The 20,233-nt window shown below is 39.2% G+C and overlaps 1 protein-coding gene across 2 annotated transcripts in view; it reads right to left on the bottom strand.

Annotated features, from left to right (window-relative positions):
- LOC143936168 (formin-F-like) overlaps positions 1–20,233 on the bottom strand; it is a 218,416-nt gene that overhangs the window by 36,073 nt on the left and 162,110 nt on the right. For both annotated transcript variants that reach the window (XR_013263623.1, XM_077460544.1), the window contains exons 13-14: positions 17,250–17,379; positions 17,114–17,146 (exon numbers count right to left, since the gene is read on the bottom strand). Coding sequence is in view for 1 of the 2 variants with exons in the window: in XM_077460544.1 (XP_077316670.1) it covers positions 17,114–17,146; positions 17,250–17,379 (163 nt within the window). In the remaining variant the exon portion in view is untranslated. The remainder of the gene's footprint in view (positions 1–17,113; positions 17,147–17,249; positions 17,380–20,233) is intronic.

Here is a 20,233-nt window from a genome sequence, read left to right as displayed (position 1 = left end):
ATTCTCTCTGGAGAAGAGGAGATTAAGGGAGGGTGGAATATAATCACCATGTATAAATACATAAGTGGTCCATTTCGTAAACTTGGTGTTGAGTTATTCCCTTTAAGGTCATCACAGAGGACAAGGGGGCACTCTTTACATCTAGGTGAAAAAAGATTTAATCTCCAAATACGGAAAGGTTTCTTCACAGTAAGAGCTGTGAAAATGTGGAATAGACTCCCTCCAGAGGTGGCTCTGGCCAGCTCAGTAGATTGCTTTAAGAAATGCCTGAATTCTTTTCTGAATGCATATAATATAACTGGATACTGACATTTATAGGTAAAGTTGATCTGGGGAATATCAGATAGCCTCTCGGGGGATCAGGAAGGAATTTTTTCCCCTGCTGTAGCAAATTGGATCATGCTCTGCTGGGGTTTTTTTTACCTTCCCCTGGATCAACTGTGGATATAGGATTGTGTATATGGGATTGTATGATTTTTTTTCTCTCTCTTTTATTGGTTGAACTAGATGGACTTGTGTCTTTTTTCAACCTAATTAGGTAATTGTGTAAATCCTAATCCTAAATACCTTAATCCACATCGCCGATGTGTGGTCACGTGACTGCCCGCTGCTCTCCTTCCCCGAACTAAGCACTACAGTGGGAGGGGCTGAGATTTCCCTCTGACGTCAGCTGGGTGCTCACGTGACCACACATCCACGATGTGTATAAAGGTAGTTAGGATTCGAATAAAAAAAAAAAACACATACACTGAGTTGTATATCTTGTTATAACAGAGGGGCAGCCAGTAATTGAGAACACTGACTTTATGTAATAGCGGCAGAAGGGGAGGGCAGCTCACAGACAGAAGCTGACAGGTGGGGAGGGAGGAGGGGAAAGGGGAGATAGGAGAGCAGCGGGATGACGGAGCCACGTAAACTGAACACGCTAATCAGGGATCAGCAGCCATGATTATTGTGGTCAGCACACGCAGAGGGACACAGGAACAGGCAGGATCAACCAGGTTTTTTACAGCATACAATGTTGTGGTTTAATATGCTTTAACCCCTTGGCGCTGCCATACGCAAATATGTGGCAGAGGGGCTGCATATTTCCATGAATTGCTGCCCATTCACCTGTGCTGGGAGCACAGTTACTGTCGCCTAACCAAAAGAGTTTCCGGACCACGTGACAGCCAATCACAGCGGTCAAGTGATCTTAAGCCGCGCCTCATTTCCCGGCGTCATAAACCTCTTAAAGCGCCTGGAAGCACCGGCATTAAGAGGTTAAAGGAACATCATCTTATTTTTAGGGTTACTACCTCTTTAATACACCGAGTTCCACATTAAAAGAAACACCGGACCCAACCCCGTCTCCAAGGGTATCTCTGAATGTAACTTTTTATTCGTGGTTTTTGTTTCAATGTAACAATTCTGTTTCCTGAAGCCAGGACTGGGCAGGTCTCTTTGAATATTTGGGGTCTGTGACCAATCCAAACACTGGGGGTCAGTAGGAGGAGCTTTGTGCCTCTGCCCCGCCCTCAACATTACATCATCAGGATGGATACATAAAAACCAGTAGGAGACGTTCCTGGTGGTATATTGGAAATCATAATGGAGCAGGATGGCCAGCGATGAACACTAATTACCCTTCCTTATATTACGGCTTAGTGAAATCTATCCGGTAGCACGATGCCTTCACAAATCACCGTGATGTTTTATATGGAAGAGTATCAGAGGTCTGCAATGTTTCCTTAATTAACTACCCGAGGAAATTCCAGTGTAACTGGTGCTAATAAGTCATATTCTGTACCGCGCTCTTCCCACGGGAGGCACAGATCGATGGCGAGTCGCTGTTAAGTGACCATCTCATCAGGCAAATGCACTTCAAGAAGAATGCAGAAACCAAGTTGGCTCAATAACGACCCGATGTGTCTGGTCTGGATACAGAGAGATGGAGGTAAAGGGAGCTCATTAGGACAGGAATTCGGAAACTACTTGTTTTTAAAGACGCAACATTCTAGCAAATGCTAGAATTCCCCCCCATGAAGGGGGGAGGAGGGGGAAGGTCGCCTCCTCCAATGAACATTTGCCTTATTATCAGTTCTATGTGTAGAATATAAAGGTTTTTGTTGATCCCTGGCCCTGGCTGAAATCTCAAGGAGGTTCTGAAAGGATGTTGAAGAAAAATAAGATCCATATGGCTTCTTGCACGGTCTATGAAAGGCTACACATTGCTATGGGCAGACTCACCAGTTTCGAGAGACCTTTTGGAACTATGTTACTAAACGTTTAGGCGTGGTGCGGAGGCAATAATTCACACATCCAGGTGCAATGGAAAGCTTGTATCGAAGTAATGCAGCATCAATTCACAACAAACCCTGTGGGAGGGCTACCTAGCCGGGTGCACCCACAATTTCCAGCAATGTGATAGGAGCAGAATCTAGACGGACTGACAGCGTCTGTTGAGAGGGGACAGAGTACGGACTGGCTGTCTAGTGCCCAACCCGGAAGGTGTTCAGAAGAGATGTGACCCTACGCTTTCCCTACTGGTCAGGAACCTTTCCCTATCTGTCCCTCACAGATGGAATACTTATCCATTGTCATGGTTATGCAGTGATCTTCCTCTGGTTGCTTACCTCCCCTTAGTTCTGACTAAGAGGCCAGCCACTTCCACCTGGTGGTTTTATAACCTCTCCTTTAAGCATGGCTCCACCCCAGGCCCTATCAGGGAACCCTATATTAACCTGTGCACTGCTAGCCAGCGGTGCTGATCAACCATTGTGTATTCATTGTGTGTTTGGCTTCCTGTTTCCTGCTTGCCGTTTGCTCTACGTTTGTCTCTGTTACCGACCTTGGCGTGTTCTCAACTATTCCTGTCTGCTTGTGACCTTGACCTTTTGCATGTCCCTGACCATTCCTGTCTGCCTGTGACCCTGAACCTTTGGCGTGTACTCTGTTGTTCCTGTCTGATAGTTGCCCTGACCTCTGCCATATTCCCTTACTATTCATGTCATTCCAGCCTGCTGCTTCCTTCTCCTGTAGTCTACTGTGAGCGTGAGCTGTGAGACCCTAGGGGCTGCGCCCTGGAGCCAGACTGCAGCGAAGTCCATCCTCACCACTGGAGGCTCTGGCGAACACCCGCTGGCTCTTAGACTCTGCACCCTGGGGAATCTATGCTCCAGCTCCCATTGGGATCTGTGTTAGTGATCCTGTAGACCTGTGTCCTGACTCTCCCTGGGTACAATCCGCAGCAGTCAGTCCTAAGGTCCACTACCTAGCAGTGCACTTCCGACTCCTACGGAGTGCATCTGTCATCTGGTCTTAGGTGACCTGACATCCATACTCTACCCACTCGCAAAAAGTGCACCAAGCCTGGGAGCCAGGGCCTTAAATAGGCTCTGCCTGCCCCAGGATGGCTGCTGAAGTCACATTGGATGACAGCATCCAATTGGGTGCTTCCCCAGTGACCAAGAAAACCATAGAGGGCCTGTGTTCTTCTCGACTTCCTCTCCAGTTATGGTACCGCTGGGTAAGGGCACCACCTGCAGCGGAGAAAGTAGACCGCACTTCCCTACAAATGTCATATTAAAACCAAAGCCAAGGCACCAGTGGGCAGTCAAAAACATCCATGGATCTGTCACCTAAGAGTTTCCATTTACACCGAACAAGAGGATACTCTGTATCTATCACTACTACTTAGAACAGTCCTTCTGGTAGAATTCAAGGGAAGTAATAAATGTCCCAGTCCAAGCAAGCACTAGCACTAATGTATAAGGGAGAGTAGCAGCAAACAGTCCCCAGGATCCTACACTCAGGTCTATACTCACAATGTCCCTGGATACTTGGATGTCTCCTTCCAATATCAGCCAGACATTTCTCCTGTGAACTCTCCAGACCAGATCCTCATTGAAATCCCTTAGTTAGTTCCAGAGATTTTCAGCAAAACAGCCACCCCCCCAGCATAACTGGGACCTCGATGAGAAAATTTAGGCCTTTATCTGGGCTGCCTAGAAGGGCAGCAGGCCATTAGATAGGGAACTTCTCTTCCTGGACAACATCAGGGCTGCTCCAGACCCTCGGCTATTTATGCACTCCCCAACCACCTACTGGGTACCCTCCACCAGAAGGGTAAAACGAAAACATATGTTTTGTTTCAAATAAAAACAAAAGTGCAGCGCTAATTATTAATTCATTTAAAAAATGTAAAAAAAAAAAAATCTAATTTCTTGATAAATGTAGGCCAATATGTATTCCGCTACATATTTTTGGTGTAAAAAAATCCCAAAAGGCGTATATTGATTGGTTTGGGCAAAAGTTATAGCTTCTAAAAACTATAGGATATTTTTATGGATTTTTTTATTTATTTATTGAATAAAAAGCTATTTTTTTTATTTTCTGCTATAAAACATTCCCAATAAAAAAAAAAAAAAAAGGTAAAAAACCAATGTCTTCATCAATTTAGGCCAATATGTATTCTGCTACATATTTTTGGTGTAAAAAAATCCCAATAAGTTTATATTAATTGGATTGCTCAAAAGCTATAGCATCTACAAACTATGGGATAGTTATTTATTGAACAAAAAAAAATATTTGTTACTTTCTGCTATAAAACATTCCCAATAAAATAAAATAAAAAAAATCTAATTTCTTCATCAATTTAGGTCACGTTATAGTGTCTACAACTATGGGATAGATTTAGGGACGTTTTATTCATTTTTTGTTGTTTTTACTAGTAATAAGGGGGCTCAGCGATTTTTAGCGGCACTGCGACATTGTGGCGGACAAGTCGGACACCCAGTGACACTTTTTGGGGAAGCAGTGACACCAATACGGTGATGAGTGCTAAAAAAAAGAATGAACTGTCACAGTATAAATGACACTGGCAGGGAAGGGGTTAACCCCAGGGGTGATCAAGGGGTTAAGTGGGTCCCTGGCAGGTGGTTACTAACTGTGTGTGTGGGGGGGGGGATACACTGGAGAAAAAGGGAGATCCGTGATTCAGCTTAGCTGAAACACAAAGATCTCTCTTTTGCTCCCTGACAGATCAGCGGATTGCCTTCTTTTCATTGGCACACCGCTGCTCCGCCATTGTTACTGAACGATCGGTGGGTCGTGGGGCGGCCGCTGGACCCGCTGATTGTCCAATCACAGCGACAATCCGGCAGCGCGCGCGTGCCCCCCCCCCCCCCCACACCACTTAATCCCGTACAGGTACGTAATTTTCACCGCCCTGCAGCAGTATATATGCAATGGCTTTCTCGGAAGCGGTTAAAGAAATGAAGATGAGAAATCCCCCAATCTTGCTTGTTAGCGCGTGTGTGCATAATTCCGCATGCGTATGCGTGGTCGATGTCGGCCATCTTGCTTTCTGGACAAACAAGTGTCGCCCATACAAGCTTGTTTTAAGTCTTCCAAAGTGAGGGTTACTCTTTTTACTTATTACGTTTTCAAACAATATCACGCTATGACGGTCGTTTTTTCATTTGCACGGAATCTTGGCTATCAGAGCTCTCCTCTGTGTATCCAATCACGAAGGGAGAACACTGTATCGGGTGGGGGGGGGGGGGGGGTCACTTTATACATGGTAAGCGCAGTGTGACATCATAGGCGTGTGACACCTCTGCTATTTATCTCATCACTATCCACCGACTGCGGGATTTCTCATCTTTATTTCTTTAAGCACCTCAATACCGGGGCACTTTCGCACCTTCCTGCCCGGTCCAACTTTCACCTTTCGGAGCTGTCGCTGTTTAAATGACAATTGCGCGGTCATGCAACGCTGTACCCAAACAGAATTGTTATCATTTTGTTCCCACAAATAGAGCTTTCTTTTGGTGGTATTTTAATCGCCTCTTTTCATTTTTTTGCTAAACAAATAAAAAAAAGACCGAAAATGTTGAAAAAAAAAAAAAAGTTTTTCTTTTGTTTCTGTTATAAAATTTTGTAATTAAGTAAGTTTTCCCCTTCGCTGTTGGGCACTGATAAGGCGGCACTGACGGGCACTGATAAAGCGGCACCGATGAGGTGGCACTGATGGGCACTGATGGGCACTGATAAAGCAGCACCGATGAGGTGGCACTGATGGGCACTGACTGGCACTGATAAAGCAGCACCGATGAGGTGGCACTGATGGGCATTGACGATGGGCATTGATAGGCGGCACTGATGAGCACTGAAAGGCTACACTGATGGGCACTGGCACTGGAAGCATTGGGGATGGGCACTGATTGGCATCAGCCTGGGCACTGATTGACATCTGCTTGGGCACTGATTGGGATTTTCCTGGTGGTCTAGGGTGCCATACCTGGTGGTCCAGTGTGGTGGCCATCCCTGCTGGTCCTGGCAGCATCCTGGTGGTCCTGGGTAGGCATCCGAGGGGGACTGTGCCGATAAATAATCAGCACCGCCCCCCCCCCCCCCCCGCCAGGAGAGCAGCTGATCGGCTCTCCTCTACTCGCATCTGTCAGACGTGAGTGAGGAGAAGCCGATCAATGGCTGTTCCTGTTTACATCGTGATCAGCCGGGATTGGACACGGCTGATCACATGGTAGACATGGGCGGTTCGTTTCGTACGAATCAAAAATTCGTAATGAATTTCCGAAAATTCGTACATTCGCAAGCATCCGAAATACGAATTTCTATGCTTACGAATTGTATACGAAATACGAAATTTCGTTGGCGAATTTCGGATCCAAATTCCGTTACAACGGAAACGTGACCGGGGTTTTGTTGACCAATCAGAGGTTTTCTTCTGCTGGTGAGTGGGGGTTGGGAAAATGACCTTTTTTAATATGGTACTGGTAGTCGATGGGAGATTCAGAATCGGACAAAATAAGAATGTTCGTTAATATTGTTTTATTATTGTCATAATGATTACGATTATTCTTTATGATGAAGTTAAAAACCCAGGAAGTCATCACAGCACAGGGATGGTGGGAGCCCCTCATAATGAGCACAGCACAGGGATGGTGGGAGCCCCTCATAATGGGCACAGCACAGGGATGGTGGGAGCCCCTCATAATGGGCACAGCACAGGGATGGTGGGAGCCCCTCATAATGAGCACAGCACAGGGATGGTGGGAGCCCCTCATAATGAGCACAGCACAGGGATGGTGGGAACCCCTCATAATGAGCACAGCACAGGGATGGTGGGAACCCCTTATAATGGGCACAGCACAGGGATGGTGGGAGCCCCTCATAATGGGCACAGCACAGGGATGGTGGGAGCCCCTCATAATGAGCACAGCACAGGGATGGTGGGAGCCCCTCATAATGGGCACAGCACAGGGATGGTGGGAGCCCCTCATAATGGGCACAGCACAGGGATGGTGGGAGCCCCTCATAATGAGCACAGCACAGGGATGGTGGGAGCCCCTCATAATGAGCACAGCACAGGGATGGTGGGAACCCCTCATAATGAGCACAGCACAGGGATGGTGGGAACCCCTTATAATGGGCACAGCACAGGGATGGTGGGAGCCCCTCATAATGGGCACAGCACAGGGATGGTGGGAGCCCCTCATAATGAGCACAGCACAGGGATGGTGGGAACCCCTTATAATGGGCACAGCACAGGGATGGTGGGAGCCCCTCATAATGGGCACAGCACAGGGATGGTGGGAGCCCCTCATAATGAGCACAGCACAGGGATGGTGGGAACCCCTCATAATGAGTACAGCACAGGGATGGTGGAAACTCCTCATAATGAGCACAGCACAGGGGTGGTGGAAACCCCTCATAATGGGCACAGCACAGGGGTGGTGGGAACCCCTCATAATGAGCACAGCACAGGGATGGTGGGAGCCCCTCATAATGAGCACAGCACAGGGATGGTGGGAACCCCTCATAATGAGCACAGCACAGGGATGGTGGGAGCCCCTCATAATGAGCACAGCACAGGGATGGTGGGAACCCCTCATAATAGGCACCGCACAGGGATGGTGGGAACCCCTCATAATAAGCACAGCACAGGGATGGTGGGAACCCCTCATAATGGGCACAGCACAGGGATGGTGGGAGCCCCTCATAATGAGCACAGCACAGGGATGGTGGGAACCCCTCATAATGGGCACAGCACAGGGATGGTGGGAGCCCCTCATAATGGGCACAGCACAGGGATGTTGGGAGCCCCTCATAATGAGCACAGCACAGGAATGGTGGGAACCCCTCATAATGGGCACAGCACAGGGATGGTGGAAACTCCTCATAATGAGCACAGCACAGGGGTGGTGGAAACCCCTCATAATGAGCACAGCACAGGGGTGGTGGAAACCCCTCATAATGGGCACAGCACAGGGATGGTAGGAACCCCTCATAATGGGCACAGCACAGGGATGATGGAAACTCCTCATAATGAGCACAGCACAGGGGTGGTGGAAACCCCTCATAATGAGCACAGCACAGGGGTGGTGGAAACCCCTCATAATGGGCACAGCACAGGGATGGTGGGAGCCCCTCATAATGAGCATAATGAATCGACGACTGCCATATTGAAAAAGGCATTTTTTGCTTTTTAAATGCATCATAACGAACGTTCATAATTGTTACTGTCAAAGTTAACAAAATGAAAATTACGAATTAAAGAGGAAGTAAACCCTTCCAAACAACTTGGACCTATAGGTAAGCCTAGATTAAGGCTTACCTGTAGGTCCAAGCAATATCTCCTAAACGCATGCGCACTAAATGCGGCAAATCCAAGAATGGATTTGCCAAATTTGTCGACTCCCGTGCGCATGCGCGGGAGTGACGTCATCGCGGCTTCGCCGTATGACAGCGGCGGAGCTGCGAGGCGCGACTCCCGTGCGCATGCGCGGGAGTGACGTCATCGCGGTTGCGCCGCTGTGATTCGTCGGAGCTGCGAGACGCCACAAGCAACATGGATGCGGCGGACTACAGGGGACAGCGGCGACTTCGCTGGCTCCTGTGTCAGGTAAGTGACACATAATGAGCTACTATGCGATGCATAGTAGTCCATTATGCTTTACCTTTGCAGGGAAAAAAAGAGGAAGTAAACCCATCAGGGTTTACTTCCTCTTTAACCGCTAATACGAAACGAAACGAAAGGAAACAAATTTATTGACGGCACACATGTCTATCACGTGATAAAGAGCCTCCACGGGTGCACAAGAGCGGTCGTTCTGGGGGCGGCGTCATATGACGTCCACCCAGAACGAGAGCCGCGACGCCCAGCCGTCATTTGATGGCCGGCAGGCGGGAAGATGTTAAAGCACTTTTAATGGGACTTTTATCATATGGACTTTTAGAGGTTCAGCATATAACTTTTGCACTTTTTTTTTTTATTTGTATTAACTACTTGTTACCCAATTCTGACACTTCGCTCCTACATGTAAAAATCATCTTTTTTTTTGCTAGAAAATTACTCCGAATCATTACATATACATATTTTTTTTTTTTGCGGAGACCCTAGGAAATAAAATGGCAGTCATTGCAACTTTTTATCTTGCACGGTATTTGTAGAGTAATTTTTCAAACGTGTCTTTTTTTTTTTTTTTGGGGGGGGGGGGGGGGGGTGGGGGGTATATAGCCTGATTTATTTATTTTTTCATTTTTTTGCATAATGTGACGGATGATGTTACACCAATTACATAGATACTAGTAAATAGTAAATAATAAAAAAAAAAGTAAAGTTAGCCCGATGTTTTATTTTATTTTTTGCATAATGTGAAAGATGATTTTAAGCTGAGTAAATAGATACCAAACATGTCGTGCTTTGAAATTGTACACACTTGTGGAAGGGCACCAAACTTCGGTACTTTAATGCCACGTACACACGATCGGACTATCTGGTGGACTTAGTCCGGCAGACAAACCTCCGGACTTTGAAGTGGAGGTCCGCCGGACTTCAAAACGAGCTGATCTGCCCACATACGACCGGACTTTTCCGGCGGACTAGGTGCAGCAGACAAACCACTGGACTATGAAATTAATGGACTTGCCCACACACTGAGGAAAGTCCGTTCATTTTGAACGCGGCTCCAGGTAGACGGGACTTCGGCGGCGATATTGACACTTCACCGGTCCTGTCACCTGGTATGGACTTAAAGGGGAAGCCCTACACCAAAAAAAACAGCGTGGGGGTCCCCCCCAAGGTCCATATCAGACCCTTATCTGAGCACGCAGCCCAGCCGGTCAGGAAAGGGGGTGGGGACGAGCGAGCGCCCCCCCCTCTCCTGAGCCGTACCGGGCCGTGTGCCCTCAACATGGGGGGGGTGCTTTGGGGAAGGGGGGCCGTGCGCCCCTCCCACCCCAAAGCACCTTGTCCCCATGTTGTCGAGGACAAGGGCCTCTTCCCGACAACCCTGGCCGTTGGTTGTCGGGGTCTGCGGACGGGGGGCTTATCAGAATCGGGGAGCCCCCTTTAATACGTGGGCCCCCAGATACCAGCCCCCCACCCTATGTGAATGAGTATGGGGTCTTGTCCCCCTCTTCGGTTCTTCTAGCCGGGCCTCCGCTTCCTTCTTCCAGCTCTTTTACTAGCAGTGGCCCGGTCTTCTGTCGGCGCCGTCGCCTCCTTCTCTTCTCTTCTTCCTTGAGATGTTGATTCGACGCTCTCTCTGGCCACAATGATAGGGACGCGTTGTGCGGCGACTTATATAGGGACAATGGGCAGGGTCCCCAGGTGATGTCACATGTTGACCCCGCCCCTTGTGATGTCATAGTCCCGGAGGATGCCGGGGCAGTGAAATCATAAGGGGGCGGAGTCACCATGTGACATCACCCTGTGAAACCCTATGCCCTTGATTTTTGCTTTTCTGTTTTATTGTATTTTAATGTTTTTTTTCTTTTTTTTTCACCATTTATTACTTTATCTGTCTAGTGCTATTCAAGCATACACTATGCCTTTGAATACTGGTATGTCCACTGTTTGATGTTTTTGACTTTTCTTGTGTTAAAAATTCTTATAAATTGGTTTAAAAAAAATGAGTAATCATATTTTTAGATAAAAAAATAATAATTACCACTACCAGTAATAAAAACTGATGTATATAAAAAAAAACCTATGCCCTTGATTTTTGCTGTTCTGTTTTATTGTATTCTAATGTTTTTTTTTTTTTTTTTCACCATTTATTGCTTTATCTGTCTAGTGCTATTCAAGCATACCCTGTGCCTTTGAAGACTGGTATGTCCACTATTTGATGTCTTTGTCTTCTCTTGTGTTGAAAATTCTTAAAAATTGGTTTAAAAAAAAATGAGTAATCATATTTTTAGATAAAAAAAAAAATAATTACTACTACCAGTAATAAAAACTGGTGTATATAAAAACCCTATGCTCTTGATTTTTGCTGTTCTGTTTTATTGTATTCGAATGTTTTTTTTGTTTTTGCCTTTGAAGACTGGTATGTCCACTATTTGATGTCTTTGTCTTAAAAAAATTGTGGAATCATATTAATAAGTATAAAAAAATAACGATCAATATAAAAAAAAAAAAAAGAAAGAAAGAAAGAAAGAAAATTACTACTGATCCCACTGTCATTGTTCTCACTAATATCAGTACTGATAAAAATGCTAAAAAAAAAAAATCATAACAATATAATTTATCTAAGAAAAATTGGGGACTGTTTAAACTCAAACCAACATCTCCAAGTTCTTGTGCTGTATAACATTTTGAAAATTCTTAAAAATTGGTTGAAAAAAAAAATGTAATCATAATATTAGATTAAAAAAAAAAAATACAAAAAACTAACGAAAAAATGAAAAATTAAAAAAGAAAATACTACTGATCCTACTGCCATTGTTCTCACTAATACTAGTACTGATAAAAATGATAAAAAAGAAAAAAAAAACTCATAACAATATAAAACTTATCTAAGAAAAACAGACAGATATTTAAAACACAAGGTCTGCAGCAGAACTGAGCTAAATATATCCATCATGGTAATCAGGGTCATCTAAATCTCATGGATAAATAATGTGTTTTATCCCCTGAGTGTGACCTGATCTCTTCCTTCTACTGCATCTCTCTGGACTTTCACAAGATTAGAATGAAATTCCGTAGAGAGGAAACTCACAATCTTTTAGTGGCGTCATTTCAGTAATCAGTAGCTAGACAGTGTGAATTTGGCAGGTACTAGAAAAAAAATATTTTCTAAAAAAGATTTAAAAAATAATAATTTTTTATTTTTTACATTTTTTTTAATAAAATTTATATTAGATCTTTAATTTTTTTTTTATATTACATTTTTGCTTTTTTTTTTTTAAATACAACACGCACTTTGAGGAATGCATTTCTAGCAGTTGTTTTGGTTTCTTAGGTTTAGGTGTATTTATGGTGTGCTGGTGAAGAATTCCTTTCTGGGTCAGGCGGCACCATCCACCCAATGCATTACAGCCCCTGACTTCACTGGGCGGGCATCCCTGTATGGTGGGCCGCAGGGGCATCGCCTCTTATTTTTAAAAAAACGGCTACTTTAAAAAAAAAATAATAATAATATTAAGAAAAAATAATAATACCATTAATATCATATTAAAGCCTGTTTTCTGTTTTGACTTCACGGTTACTTACATTTTTTTTATAACTGTTACTTTAAAAAACAAAACAAATAAATAATAATAATAATAATAATAATAATAAAAAATAATAATACCATTAATATCATATTAAAGCCTGTTATCTGTTTTGACTTCACTGTTACTTACATTTTTTTTTTAACTGTTACTTTAAAAAACAAAACAAATAAATAATAATAATAATAATAATAAATAATAATACCATTAATATCATATTAAAGCCTGTTTGCTGTTTTGACTTCACGGCTACTTACATTTTTTTTTTTAACTGTTACTTAAAAAAATAAAAAAATAAAAATAATAATAATAATAAATAGTAATACCTTTGATATCATATTACAGCCTATGGCACAAAAAAATCACGCTGGTAACTTAAAGATATTGATACACTCCTGATATTCCACGGCATTAACAATAAAACATAACAAATTTTCATCTTCAAAAACTCAAAGCTTAAATTTAATTTGTGCTGCTCGGTTTGAAACAGCTGATGTCCTTACAACTTTTGTGGCAATTTTACCTTGTATCTTCACCTTACAATAAGAAAAAAAAATACTAAAATAATAATAATAATAATAATAATAAAAATAATAATAATAATTGCAATTATTGTTATTTTCATTCTTAGCATTATTATTATTGTTAGTAGTAGTAGTATTTGAGTTTAATAATAAATATTATGTTATATTATATATATTATTTGTAAAAGTATTATTAACAACAATAATAAAATAAAAATATGTTATTTTATATTTTAATAAAAAAAAAAATACTATTAGACTTTGCCATAACTTTTCCCATTTAATCCTATATTATAAAAAAAATAAATAAGAGCTTCTCATCTTCAAAAACTCGTACTGAGCAGATTAAATTTAATTTGTGCTGCTCAGTTTGAAACAGTTGATGTCCTTACAACTTTTGTGGCAATTTTACGTGGTCTCTTCACTTTCCAATTAAAAAAAAAAATTAATTACAATAATAATAATAATAATTGTTATTATTATTATAATAAAAATGTATATTATTTTATATTTTAATTTAACAAATACCATTAGACTTTGCCATAACTTTTCTTATTTAACCCTATATTATTATAAAAAAGAATTAAGAGCTTTTCATTTTCAAAAACTCAATTAAATTTGTGCTGCTCAGTTTGAAACAGCTGATATTGTCTCTTCACTTTTTAATAAAAAAATAAATAAAAATGAATTACAATAATAATAATAATTATTATTATTATTAATAAAATAAAAATGTATGTTATTTTATATTTTAATTTTAAAAATACTATTAGACTTTGCCATAACTTTTCCCATTTTATCCTATATTATTAAAAAAAAAAACATAAGCGCTTTTCATCTTCAAAAACTCATACTGAGCAGATTAAATTCAATTTGTGCTGCTCAGTTTGAAATAGTTGAAACAGTTGATGTCCTTACAACTTTTGTGTAAATTTTGCCTCTTCACTTTCCAGTTAAAAAAAAAAATTGCACTTAATTATTATATTATTATTATTATTATTATTATTATTATTAAGTACATTTATTTAACTGGAAAGTATAGAGACAACATAAAATTGACACAAAAGTTGTTGTTTCAAACTGAGCAGCACAAATTGAATTTAATCTGCTCAGTATGAGTTTTTGAAGATGAAAAGCTCTTATGTTTTTTTTTTTAAATAATTAAATGGGAAAAGTTATGGCAAAGTCTAATAGTATTTTTTAAATTAAAATATAAAATAACATACATTTTTATTTTATTAATAATAATAATAATAATTATTATTATTATTATAAAAATGTATATTATTTTATATTTTAATTTAAAAAATACTATTAAACTTTGCCATAACTTTTCTCATATAACCACATATTATTATAAAACAAATAAGAGCTTTTCATTTTAAAAAATTCAATAAAATGTGTGCTACTCAGTTTGTCCTTACAACTTTTGTGTCAATTTGTATGTGGTCTCTTCACTTTCCAATTAAAAATGTTTTACTTATAATAATAATACTAATAATAATTATTATTATTATTATTATTATTATTATTAAAATAAAAATGTATGTTATTTTATATTTTAATGAAAAAAAAAAAAATACTATTAGACTTTGCCATAACTTTTCTCATTTAACCCTATATTATTATTAAAAAAAATAAGAGCTTTTCATCTTCAAAAACTCAAACTGATCAGATTCAATTAAATTTGTGCTGCTCGGTTTGAAACAGCTGATGTACTTACAACTTTTGTGGCAATTTTTCATTGTCTCTTCACGTTCCAATAAAAAAAAATGCAATTACAATAATAATAATAATAATTGTTATTATTATTATTATAAAAATGTATATTATTTTATATTTCAATTTAAAAAATACTATTAGACTTTGCCATAACTTTTCTCATTTAACCCTATATTATTATAAAATAAATAAGAGTTTTTCATTTTCAAAAACTCAATAAAATTTGTGCTGCTCAATTTGAATCAGCTGCGGTCCTCACAACTTTTGTGTTGATTTTTACGTTGTCTCTTCACTGTCCAATTAAAAAAAATGTATTTACAATAATAATAACAATAATAATTTTATCTTTTGTGTCAATTTTTATGTGGTCTCTTCACTTTCTTATTACAAAAAATGTACTTACAATAATAATAATAATAATAATAATAATAATAATTATTATTATTATTAAAATAAAAATGTATGTTATTTTATATTTTAATTAAAAAAAAATACTATTAGACTTTGCCATAACTTTTCTCATTTAACCCTATATTATTATTAAAAAAATAAGAGGTTTTCATCTTCAAAAACTCAAACTGAGCAGCTTAAATTAAATTTGTGCTGCTCGGTTTGAAACAGCTGATGTACTTACAACTTTTGTGGAAATTTTTCGTTGTCTCTTCACATTCCAATAAAAAAAAAATGCAATTACAATAATAATAATTGTTATTATTATTATTATTATTATTATAAAAATTTATATTATTTTATATTTTAATTTAAAAAATACTATTAGACTCTGCCATAACTTTTCTCATTTAACCCTATATTATTATAAAATAAATAAGAGTTTTTCATTTTCAAAAACTCAATAAAATTTGTGCTGCTCAGTTTGAAACAGCTGCGGTCCTTACATCTTTTGTGTCGATTTTTACGTTGTCTCCTTACTTTCCAGTTTAAAAAAATGTACTTATAATAAATAATAATAATAATAATAATAATAATAATAATAAGTATTATTATTATTATTATTATTATTATTAATAATTAAATAAAAATGTATGTTATTTTACATTTTAATAAAAAAAAAATACTAATTAGACTTTGCCATAACTTTTCTAATTTAACCCTATATTATTATATAAGAAAAATAAGAGCTTTTCATCTTCAAAAACTCAAACTGATCAGCTTAAATTTAATTTGTGCTGCTCGGTTTGAAACAGCTGATGTACTAACAACTTTTGTGGCAATTTTACTTTGCCTCTTCACTTTACAATAATAATTTTATCTTTTGTGTCAATTTTTATATGGTCTCTTCACTTTCCTATTACAAAAAATGTACTTACAATAATAATAATAATAATAATAATAATAATAATAATTATTATTATTAGTATTATTAATATTAAAATAAAAATGTATGTTATTTTGTATTTTAATAAAAAAAATACTATTCTTTTCTCATTTAACCCTATATTATTATATGAAAAAAAATAAGAGCTTTTCATCTTCAAAAACTCAAACTGAGCAGCTTAAATAAAATTTGTGCTGCTCGGTTTGAAACAGCTGATGTACTTACAACTTTTGTGGCAATTTTACTTTGTCTCTTCACGTTCCAATAAAAAAAAAAATGCAATTACATTAATAGTAATAATAATTGTTGTTATTATTATTATAGTTTTTCATTTTCAAAAAATCAATAAAATTTGTGCTGCTCAGTTTGAAACACATGCGGTCCTTACATCTTTTGTGTCGATTTTTACATTGTCTCTTCACTTTCCAATTAAAAAAAATGTACTTACAATAATAATAATAATAATAATAATAATAAATATTATTATTATTATTATTATTATTAATTAAATGTATGTTATTTTATATTTTAAATATTTTTATATTTTAAATATTTCAATTTAAAAAATAATATTAGACTTTGCCATAACTTCAGTTTACAATAATAATAAATAAAAAAACTTAATTACAATAATAATAATAACAATTACTATAAGTATTATTATTAGTAGTAGTATTAATATTTTAAAAGAATCAAAAATTGTTATTATTTTGATATCTTTATTTTAAAAGTACAACTTCATGTGATTCTCCCCATTTAAAGCCTATATTTAAAAAAAAATATTTAATTATTATTATTATTATTATTATTGTTACAATACTGCTATTTTAGTAACCTTAGAATGTTTTTGTCCAAATGACTATTCATTGGAGAACAAGGTGAAACCAATCTCTCCTTCAGAAAAAAAAAAAAAAAACTACCCACTTGAGAATGGTAAGAGGATTATATTCCTTTTTCCTTTTTTTTTTTTTTTTTTTCCCCTGGATAGTTGCCAGAACTAATTCACAAGCCATCCAAATTTACGTACCGTCTACCTCAGCGTTGAGACCTTTGACGGAAGCTGGACAAGAAATGAACACGGAGAGGAGTATTAGATCAATGCTCTCTGGACCTCACATCAGATTTTATGAATGTGATTGAATAATGTTCCTTTATCTGCTCACCACCAGGAACGGCTTCAAATTCTGTCAACTCCTGGAAAAATTTCGCCAGATCAGGCTCTTGTAACAGGATCTGTTCCACAAGGGCATGCATCAAGGTGAACCTCTTCTCTTTACTAGCGAGATGGGCCATCTACCGGTAGAAGAGAATCATCATTGACAGAGCAGGCTATCAATCTACGAGCCACACAAGTATTGGAGAAGACTGGGCCTATCAGTTATTGCTCAACATGACAGATAAAACACTTCCATCCGGGATTCGCATTTCCTCAGAGGATCTCTTTTTGCACACAGAGTGTTAAAAGAGACGTAGAAGGATGAGAATTTTGAACTAAAGAACTTTAAATACTATTCACACAATAATACAACGGAATAAAACATGGAAGAAATGGTATAAAACATGAACGTTGAAGCGTTATTGACAGAACGAAAAGCCAAAGTCATGAGTCCAACTGACAACTTATTGAATAAAAAGATAATACGGAGACAGATTCAATTAGGATTAAGAGAGGGGAATTTTTGGGAGGGAGGAAGTCATCTTGCACTTTACTTTACCTGAGAACAGGGAATTTGTTACTTTGTAGTACAAAATTGTGTAAGCCTTAACTGAACCCCCAACAGGTGCAACAACTAGACATAACCATTACACTCCATACATAGAACACTACACCCCCAACATGACCGACCACTGGACATGACCACGATGCAGTTCCATTCTACTCCATAGATAGGACACTACACCCAACCACTGGACATGACCACAATGCAATTCCATTCTACTCCATAGATAGGACACTACACCCAACCACTGGACATGACCACAATGCAATTCCATTCTACTCCATAGATAGGACACTACACCCAACCACTGGACATGACCACAATGAAGTTCCATTCCACTGCATACATAGGACACTACACCCAACCATTGGACATGACCACAATGCAATTCCATTCCATCCCATATATAGAACACTACACCCCCAACATGACCAAACCACTGGACATGACCACAATGAAGTTCCATTCCACTTCATACATAGAACACTACACCCCCAACATGACCGACCACTGGACATGACCACAGTGAAGTTCCATTCCACTTCATACATAGAACACTACACCCCCAACATGACCGACCACTGGACATGACCACATTGAAGTTCTATTCCACTTCATACATAGAACACTACACCCCCCAACACGACCGACCACCACACCTCCAACATGACCCACCCCTGGACATGACCACAATGCAATTCCATTCCACTGCATACATAGGACACTACACCCAACCACTGGACATGACCACAATGCATTTTCTTTCCACCTCATACATAGAACACTATACCTCCAACATGACCCACCACTGGACATGACCACAATGCAATTCCATTCCATTCCATATATAGAACCCTACACCCCCAACATGACCGACCAGTGGACATGACCACAATGCAATTCCATTCAATTCCATACATAGAACACTACACCCCAAACATGACCGACCACTGAACATGACCACAGTGAAGTTCCATTCCACTTCATACATAGAACACTACACCCCTAACACGACCGACCACTGGACATGACCATAATGAAGTTCCATTCCACTTCATACATAGGACACTACACCCAACCACTGGACATGACCACAATGCAATTCCATTCCATCCCATATATAGAACACTACACCCCCAACATGACGGACCACTGGACATGACCACAATGAAGTTCCATTCCACTTCATACATAGAACACTACACCCCCAACATGACCGACCACTGGACATGACCACATTGAAGTTCCATTCCACTTCATACCATTCTACTCCATAGATAGGACACTACACCCAACCACTGGACATGACCACAATGCAATTCCATTCCATCCCATATATAGAACACTACACCCCCAACCTCACTGAAATGGTTTAGATATGTGACAAAGCTAGAATTTGTATTAGTAAAGATATATTTTCTCTCTTCATCAGATAAAGCAATTGTAACGGAAGGCCTTGGCTTCCTGCTGGGGCGAGCCTTGTTTGTGAAAGAAAATGATGCTTAATTACCGTTCAAAAGTGCATTATCTGCAGGTTTCTGAGTTTTTGATGTGCCCAGTTTAAATGAGGTGGTATATTATTGGAAATAAAAAGCTTCATGGTCAAGTTTCATACTTTATTGTACTGTTTCTCTAGATGTTTAAAGTGATACTACGAGCTCCATAAATTATCCAAAAGGAAGTTCTTTTTAATCAAAGAGGTAATACTGTATACTCACCTCTCCGGTGTTCCCTTTCTTGTATCTTCCGTCTGATCTCTGTAATAGAAGGGATGTCGTATCCATCTCTCCAGTGTCCACTGTCCCATGTCATCTCTCCAAAGATGCACAAAGCAAGGTCCATAAAGACATGGATGGGAGAGTTTGGGGTGGAGGAACTTGACTGGCCTTCACAGAGTCCTGACCTCAACTCAGGTTGAACACCTTTGGGATGATCTAGAGCAGAGACTGTGAGCCAGGCCTGACCTCACAAATGCTCTTCTGGAAGAATGGTCAAACATTCCCATAGACACCCTCCTAAACCTTGTGGACGGCCTTCCCAGAAGAGTTGAAGCTGTTATAGCTGCAAAGGGTGGAGCCAACTCAATATTGAACCCTCCGGACTAAGACTGGGATGCCGTTAAATTCATGTGCGTGTAAAGGCAAGCGTCCCAATACTTTCGGTATTGTAGGGTAAATTGATGTTATGAGCGTGTAGGACTGAAAGCTACAGCAGTTCCCAACTGCTAACAACAATATTTGAATTAGGGCGTTTTTAGAAGTAATTGCTTATGGAGTAATGGCTAGTTGTTGTTTTTTTGTAAGGGTAATCATTTCACTTTCACTGCCTTGGGATAACGTTGTGTGGATGTTTCCTGTATTGTTGGAACTCGGTGGAGCTTCGTGTCTTAATTTGGCACCTCTCATCTGCTGAGATCAGGTCTCCTT

This window comes from Lithobates pipiens, unplaced genomic scaffold (genome assembly GCF_037356315.1).
Source record: "Lithobates pipiens isolate NorthernLeopardFrog02 unplaced genomic scaffold, aLitPip1_a1.2 Scaffold_28, whole genome shotgun sequence".
In the NCBI taxonomy this organism is placed as follows: Eukaryota; Metazoa; Chordata; class Amphibia; order Anura; family Ranidae; genus Lithobates; species Lithobates pipiens.
Note: the sequence above shows the minus strand (reverse complement) of the source record. Positions and strands in the feature narration are given on the sequence as shown.